The 8,884-nt window shown below is 32.2% G+C and overlaps 1 protein-coding gene across 12 annotated transcripts in view; it reads right to left on the bottom strand.

The window, feature by feature from the left end:
* LCORL (ligand dependent nuclear receptor corepressor like) overlaps positions 1-8,884 on the bottom strand; it is a 154,797-nt gene that overhangs the window by 42,290 nt on the left and 103,623 nt on the right. For 11 of the 12 annotated variants that reach the window (XM_074349838.1, XM_074349841.1, XM_074349868.1 and 8 more), the window contains one exon: positions 7,074-7,325. In XM_074349838.1, the coding sequence (XP_074205939.1) occupies positions 7,074-7,325 (252 nt within the window). Of the gene's footprint in view, positions 1-7,073; positions 7,326-8,884 lie in introns of those variants that run through there. The other variant, XM_074349897.1, reaches the window with a different exon arrangement.

Here is an 8,884-nt window from a genome sequence, read left to right as displayed (position 1 = left end):
AAAAATAGTTATAATATTTTAATTGTGATGTTATAAAAAGAGAATTAAAGCATTGATAAATTGGCTATAAGTGTCACGGCGGGAAACAAGCTAAAATATTCCTTACTTTAACTGTTGAGTTAACTAAACATTAAAAAACTTCTGGGGTAATTACTACAGAATAGCAACAGAGTATATAATTTCAAAATTAGCAAAGAAAGAAGATTAAAATAGAAACAATGCAATCTAAAAGAAAATAACAAAGGAGGAAAAAAGCTTAACAAATGGGACAAATAGAAAGCACAAAATAAGATGGTGGAAACAATTACAAGGGTGATGAGGCTACAAAAGAATACAGGCTGCTGTAGAAAAATACAGTAAGAGACCAAAGCAAATTTTGGTGGTAATTAACAAGAATGTGTGTGTATGTGTGTCTGTGTGCATCCAATTTAAGAGTGTGGGGTAGGTTTTCTTAGAGAACTGATGTTTAAAAGGAGACCTAAAGAAAAGCCCAGTAAGATTCATTTAGAAAAAACTGGCAGAGGTAGGGAGTGGCTTCTGCAGAGAGGCAAAAGCATGTATGAATATTCTGAGGCCAGAGTATGTGACATTCAAGAAACAGAAAAAACCAATATGAAGACTAAAGAGAGATGCAAGATGAGAACAGATAGGTAGGCAGAGTCTGGATCTTGGTGAGTCCAGGATTTTAGACTTTATCCTAAGGACAATTAGAAATCATTAAAGTGTTTTAAGCAGATGAGTGGTATGTCCTGATTTGGAATTTTTAAATATCATTTATTTCTCTCTTAGAGTCAGAGAAGGTTAGCCTGGAAGGGACATGGATAATCTTGGTATGTTTTACTCCTCAGGTTTACTAAGATATGGTATCTTCTCGATCATGGAACATTAACACTTTCTTCCATATGTCTTTAGCTTTGGAAAACCAAAGTTAAGCACAGAAATACAAGATGGGTTACTTTATTGCTTTCATTATGAGATACAGAAATATCTTCTCTTTCTTTAAAAAAATTGTTCAGTATTTTCCTAACAAAGTAACAACAAACTTCATTTATAAATAGCGTGGTTTATAAAATGTAGTATCATAAAATGATACATGACTCTCTAAATTACAGTTTAACATCTCAGCTGACAACCTCACCTACCTTAATCTCAGCCAAGAAACCAGATTAGGGGTGGTGGCAGCAACAACAATAAAGGATACTTAATGACAACTGGACAAATCACTTAAATTTGTATCTTTTATTCAATATAATCTCCCAAATGTTCACTTGAAGCCTAGTTCATATTAGTCTCATATATAATTTGTCTCTTAAAAAATCTTATTCAAACTAGGAGATATGGTTTCCAAAGTTCAGCCTACTGATAGCAATGTGAAATAATTTCTTAAAAAATTTAACTTTATTTGTTGCCAAGGGAAAATAATTCTAAAAATGTCAAAAGGTTACAGGGCACTTCAATAATTAATGTTCATCATGACACAATGTTCCATACATTGTTTAAGTATAAAGACATTACATAATATTTTCCTCTAGTATGTTTAAAATAAGAAATTTCACTGCTAAAATCGTAAATTATCAAGTCTCAATCTTCATTTTAGTTCTTAATAGCATTTGAAAATAGTAAAAGTTTTTAATTCAGTAAACCCAAAGTGTCATACATCATACATCCACTGGAGATACAAAAGAGAATAAATAGGTTCCTGTTCCCAAATGTTGATTATAGTGGGGAGATAAACGTGGAAACAATTACAATGAAGTGAGAATTTACTAAAATCAAAGTTCTACCACAATAATCACTGGACTTCATGGTAGAAAACTACACCAACAAGGCCGATGAAGTGCTGTTGTTTCATCTCTGCCCACATTTGATCTTGTTCTTTATAGAACTGGTAAATTCTTCATAGTGGTCACAATAATGATAAAGGTTCATAAGTTGTAAATTTCTTCCTGTACTTTGTAACTCAGGGTAAGTTTTACTTTTGGGCCCAGGTTAAAACCAAAAAACAAATTATTTTTGACATGTTAATGTTATGTCTGCATGTCTTTTAAGTTAGTGTTCCAGGACAAAAAAATGCATGACTTACTTTCTCCCAGTTTTTGAGGCTCAGAGTATTTATACAAATCTGCATAATGAAAATGCACAAAGAAATATCTCTAATATTTGAAGCACTTGGCTAGAAAGTACAATGGAAAGGCAAATAGGAATGTTTCCTTCAGGGTAACAATATTTTAAGTCAGTCTAGAGTTTGTGGAAGAGAGGATAAGGAAATTGCAGAGTATGAAAATTGATTTACGAAGAACAATTAGAGAAGCTGTAACAGTTTGCATGGGAAGTAGAGGTTTAAAGAGACAAAACAGATTCAACGAATATTTACAGCACTAACAGGTAAAAGGAATAAATTTTCTCATAGTGTTGAGATGGAAAAGAAACCCACAAACCCTAAAGGTTAGCATGAAAAAGAGAAGACTTGGAGATATAATTTCTACAAATATTGACAGTACTATTAGGTAAAATATTGTTGGAGGTGGAAAAAATATAAAATGAAGGGTGGATGTTTCCGAGATATGAGCTTAATTGTCAGAGCTGTCAAACACAGTTTTTTCTAAGTACTTACAGTCAGAGGTTGAATTACCATCTCTTTTATTCTGTTATATACAACAGAATAAAAGAACCCTACACTGGGATGAAAGCTGGGCTGGATATTCTTTTGAGCATCTTTTTGTTTGCTTATTTGCCTTTTCTATTATCTTCTGAACTATTTTTGCCTATTTTTCTACACAGTTGTGTTTTCCACATTGGCCATAGTTTTGTTTGGTTAGCTGAATGGTTGTTAGTTACATCAACCATAAATATTGTCTCCAAATGTAAGGCTTCAATTTTCTGCTCACAGTGACTTTTATAATACTTAAGTTTTACATTTTAGTATAGTCAAATTTACACAATTATAATATGGGTTGTTATTCTTGCATTTTAACTTAAACTAAGGAAGAATTTCTCAAGACATAATCCCTTATCTTTTCTAACATTTGTTTTGCTTTTAACATTTAGCACTTTAACCAAACGGAAATTATTTTTGTGAGTGGTGTGAGGTAGGGATTCATCTTTTTTATTTTTATTTTTTTGCTCCATGTGGGTAACCAATTGCCCTGAAACTATTTACTGAGTTGGCCATTGTCCCAGTGATTTACAATGACATCTCTCTGTCCTTTACCAAGATTCCACTAATGTTTGGAGAGTTTCTGGGCTTGCTAATCTGTCCTAGTGATTTGTATATGGCCCATAGTACCTTGTTTGAATTATTACACTAAGTCCTTATATGTTTTAGAGAAGTCCTTCACCACCTTGACTTGGTAATTCTTGGCTCTTTAAGTACTGCTCATAAATTTTAGGACTGGCAAGTCATTTTTCATAATAAACCCTACCAGAATTTTGACTGGAGTGACACTGAATTTTAAAAGTACATTAAAGATGAACTGCTCTCTCTTAAAGGTTTCCCATTCATTTAAAATATAATCACTCATTTTGGGAGTATTCTTTTATGTCCTTCAATAAAGTTTTGTAGTGCTCTCCACAAGGTCTAAAACAGTTTATTAGCTTCAGTCTTAGGCGTTTTAAAGTTTTTCCTGCTTTTTTTTTTTTTTTTGCTATTGCAGAAGAAATTATTTATAAACTGGATTTTCTAACTGGATAACAGCTGACATGTTGTAATATATAATTATGAGTAGTACCTTTTTGGAACACTTTCATCAGTTATAAAACTTTATGTAGATTTTCTTTCATATTTTCTATATACACAATTATACTGTTTGTAAGCAACCACAGTTTTGCTCATTCTTTCCCTTTAACCTATTGCTTATTTTAATACTTCTATTTTCTCATATTATACGAGTCAAGGCCTCTCATAAAATGCTGAAAATTGGTGATAGTATGCATTTTTGTCACATCTATTACTCTGAATCATTTGGTTATGATGTCCCTCATAACAGAAGTGCTCATCTATTTTTGGTTGTGAAAAGCCTTTTTAAAATCATAAATGTGTCAGCTTCTATAAATTTTTTCTGTATCTATTAGGATGATATGGTTTTTCTTTTTCTTTTTTTTGTAATGTGTTAAATCATAAAGGTTTTTCAAATGCAGACTCATCTGTGCCTCCCTAGTCATTATTTATAATGTTTTTATATTTCCCTATATTTAATTTGCTAATATTTAGTTAGAATTTTTGCACCTAGGTTTGTAAATAAGACTAGTTTGCAACTTCTCTTTCCTTTGCCATCTGTGCCTTGTTTTGGTATCACGATTACATCAGTATTTTTTCTCTTCTCTAGTCTTTAAAACAGTCTGTAAGAGATAAGAATTATCTATTGCTTGAAGATTATATAAGGTTATCTTAAAACCATTTGGGATTAAATTTTATAGTTATAAGTCAGACAATTCATAAAGTATCCACATGGTTTATGGTTTAGATTATCTACAGTTTATAGTTTATATTATCTAATTTGTTAAAATAACTCACTAATGAACAAATAAAGGAGTACAGTTATGAAATTACAGAGTGAGAATAATACGAAAAATATAAGCACTAGCAAATTACAAAAACAGAACTAATCTTGCTACTACTAGTATGAGCACTTTATTAATTATACTAAAAGGTATGAACAGTGAAGTCAGTCCAAAAACTTTTTTATTTCTGAAAGAAACCATTTGAAATATGGATTTATATCTTCTACTATGACTAATGAAACTCTCCAAAGTCTATATGTGTAAATAAGATAAGGTCATCATGATTAGCAAGACATTTAACAATTGCTTATAATGTCTTTATGTCAACCTTAAAATTTTTAATTTGTGAAAGGATTAATACATATAAAGTATTAGTGTATATATGTATACACATGCATGTGTACACAAACAAATGCATCAAAGGTTATGTACTCCATTAAAAAAAAATTTGGTACGCAAGTAGGCAAAGTTTGAGCTTACCAATCTATATACCACAGCAGAACAGTTTTATAAAAGAAAATGTGATTTTATGACTCTTTGCTTAAAGCAATCTAGCAGCTTTCTATGGCACTAAGAAAAGTCAAAATCCTTAATATTTCCTATATGGCTTTCTCATAATCTTATCCTCACCTGTTTCTTTAGTCTTATCTATTACCATTCTCTCCTTTGCTCTCTACATCAGAAGCCACTTTAAGCTAAATGAATCCTGTCATGAAGAAAGAACACTGTAATCTCATGAGACAAGAAATCACTCCCAAAATTAAAATAATCAAGAAGACTACTTAAAGCATAGATTTATATCCACCACCATTACTCTTTTCAACCTCCAAATGTTCACATATGCATTTATGCCTAGAATATCACAATAATTAAAATAGTAATTACATTGCTTATTTTCTATATTTACTTGGGTCTGCCTTATCACTCAAGTTCATAGAATCACTGAATGTAAGGACTGGAAATTTACTTTTAAAATATCATCTATTCCAACTATTCATCTGACAGTTTTGAATGTCTAATGATTAGGCAACCAGGAAATCATTTTCCCCCTTCCCCTTTAAAAAAAAGTCTGAGCCTTAGAGATAGTCTTTCTTACATGGACCTGAAATCTGTTTTCACCTAACTTATAGCTAGTGATCCTAATTCTACTCATTGAGCCATTCAGAGAAAGTTCAGTCCTACTTTAGTGTAACAGCCATACAAATATTTACAGATAACTACCATGTTGTTTCCAATGCTTCTCTTCGCTGGTGGTAAGAAACACGAGGTAGAGAGAATAGAGAGACTAATGTTTGGGTATCTTTTATGAGTTGGTTATTTCACATTTAACTTTCACATTGCTCCAATGAGTGTATAATTATTATTGCAAAATAACAAGTGAGGAAATTAAAGCTCAGATAGATAAAGTTAATTGTTCATGTAACTTAAGTAGCAGAGCTGAGATTTCAACCCCAAGTCTGTCACAGATACCAAGGCCTATGTTTTAGTCCTCTTTAGAACACTGAATTGCCTCCCACAAAAAAGAAGAGCTATAAGAGAGTGTAAAACATGGAAAAGTAAGACAAACAAAAATTCTGAAAATCCTATGCTTTCTAACTTCCAAAATTCAATGTACTGATACATCATGTCCTTAAGCTTTTATTATAATCATCTTTAATATGTCTTATAACACATCTAATTATCTCAATATTTCTCATATCCTTCCACATAAATAAACTCATTCAACTGAAAGTTAGGGAAGCAAAAAGAGAAAATTACTTCCGTATTTTAGCTCCTCTCAGTTTTGATCTGTCTCACACACTGAAAAGATCACCTTCTTTAAATACTGACTAGTGTATTCTTCTTTAGAGCTTCAAACACCACACCTTCTGCAATCAAACTTAACGCTGATATTTTTCTGGCATCAAGGACTTTCAGCACTATCCCTAACTTGGGTTAACAAGAGCTACTTGTTCACTTTTCTCCAAGCAAACACTTGTTTGGCATCCTCCACAAGCACCAACAGGCTTTTCCTTCCTTTTCCTCGGAGAATCAAGCTCTTCCTTCAATTAACCATTAGGTAACACCAACATAGCTTCATCATTCAGGTTTCTTATGAAAAATGTATCATGATTATAATAAATTTATCACATGTATTAACTTTTCTCTCTCCTTAGTTACATCATAAACAATTAAAGATAAATCATCTATTTCTTCTTATTTTTCACCTAAGGGCAAAAAACTGCACAGCAAGTGCTTCATCAATATTCTCAGCTGTACATTATAAGAATACTTCTACATTGTACACATCCATTTATTTGTATACCTTGCTTTTAGGGTGCTTGTGAGGATTCTCTCACTATACAGTTTATTGTGAAAAGAGACTGAGAGCAACTCTCATTTTCTCTTTATAAACAAAGTCAATTGCAATACAAAAGGTCTAATTTAGCACACATCTCTCTAGTTCATATTACAGAGGCTAATTACAAGTAATATTACTTCCAAAATAAACTGTTCTGTGAATATAAGTTTATATGTACATTTAAGAATATTCAAACATAAAACTATATCTCACATACACACAAAATTCTTACCTTGCTGAGTATTTTGTTCTTGGATTCGATTCACAGTGAGGTCTAAGGGGCCTTCCTGTTCTTCCTGAAGCGAGTTTTCTGCTTGATTCATTTGGATACTTTTACATATTAGACTTGGTCCAATTGAACCATTTCTATTCTCTTGAATTTTACCACTTTTTGAAATATACTCAATTGCAAACTGACGTATCATCTTTTTCATTAATTCCTGAGCAACTAGGGGAATGTTAGGATCACAGTTCTGAGGAAGATCTAGGGAAGAAATAAATATAATAAGAATTAAAAAACAGAACACAAAATACCAATGTTTTTCTTATTTTTATTATAAATTAATGATTTCAGAAGTCTCTTAGAGTCAGTTCATAATTTCTCTTAGAATCAATTCATAAACTGGTTTATAGGACTTAGCAGTAGAAACCTTGTAGATTTAATTAGTTTTATGATAATATGTCAACCCAAAACTTAACGTATATAATCACTTCTTGAAAATAAGCATTTTTGTCTGAAACTGAAATACAGATAAAGAATTACACATAAAAACAAATTATTTTCAGAGTTTCAATTCAAATGTATTCTACCAGAGATTAAATTATTACTATGTGAAAATAAATTGAATATATAAGTAACCAAGCAATTTTAAACCTAACAGAGTTGGTACACACATTAACTATTAAAGAAAACATATAAACTCTTTAACTATTTGTATCATTAATTTTTCAATTCTGTCAAATGCAGTACATTTCATGTACAGCCTGAATATCATCAAGGATTTCTCTCTGTTTCTCAACTTTTCATATCAAGAAATTTCAATCACAAAGAAAAAATAAAGACCACTACAATGACAGACAGTCTCTACCAAGATTCAAGAATTGTTAGTATTCTGCTACATTCACCTTCTTTTTACTTTCTTTAGTTTGAAGAACTACTGAAAGTAAGTTGCAGAATTATGACATTTCACTCCTAAATATTTCAGCATACATTCACTAGGTTTCTCCTTATAGAATACAGCAGTACCATTACTGAGAGTCTTAATCAGTCCCCTATCCCAAAACACGTTTGTCAGCTATATCCAAAATAAAGGTCAGCAGTGACACACAATTCTGCCTGAAACTTGTACAAGAGGTAAAAACAACTCAATGATTTTATAGTTAAGAGGTATGGAATAAGAACAGACCACTTACAAACACAGTATCATAGTGATAGAGTTTTGGTATTGCGGGGGTGGTGGTGGTGGCTTTTTCACACACACACTTCTGGCCTCACTCTAATCCTTTATTTCCTCTGCTCCTTCAGAGGTAGAAGGACTGGTAAACTGGGAAGGATGACTAAGCATACTTGGTCTGGCTCCATACTACTTCCTCTTACAAGTGGGCCTACTTCTAGAGATACTAGTTCTTTGCTCCTTAAAAGCCTCAACTCTTACCCAGGCAGATCAGTGTTATGTGAATAGGCTGCCCTGATCCAGGGCTGTCTGAGATTGAAGGGATAAGTCTTCTTAGTTTTGGGGTTCAGTAAGAGCTACAGCACTTGTCTAAGAGATCTGAAGGCAAGTACTTCACTAGGCGGAAAAACAACTATTTTTATAGATACCTGATTCCAAAATGCTAGGAGGTTAGAAAAGATACTATTTAGAGGTAAGGAAAGGCAACAAACTCCCTCCATACCATGACCACCACATTTGGTAGCAAAATGTGACCTAAGCCAACATGAATCTGTTTATGGTCCTGCAGAAATATCAACATATTTGATCACAGGGTGCTGTTTTGGACCTGTTAGAGATATTACATAATAAACACCTCCTTATATTACCT

The sequence above is a fragment of the Camelus bactrianus genome, chromosome 2 (assembly GCF_048773025.1).
Source record: "Camelus bactrianus isolate YW-2024 breed Bactrian camel chromosome 2, ASM4877302v1, whole genome shotgun sequence".
Lineage (NCBI taxonomy): Eukaryota > Metazoa > Chordata > Mammalia > Artiodactyla > Camelidae > Camelus > Camelus bactrianus.
Note: the sequence above shows the minus strand (reverse complement) of the source record. Positions and strands in the feature narration are given on the sequence as shown.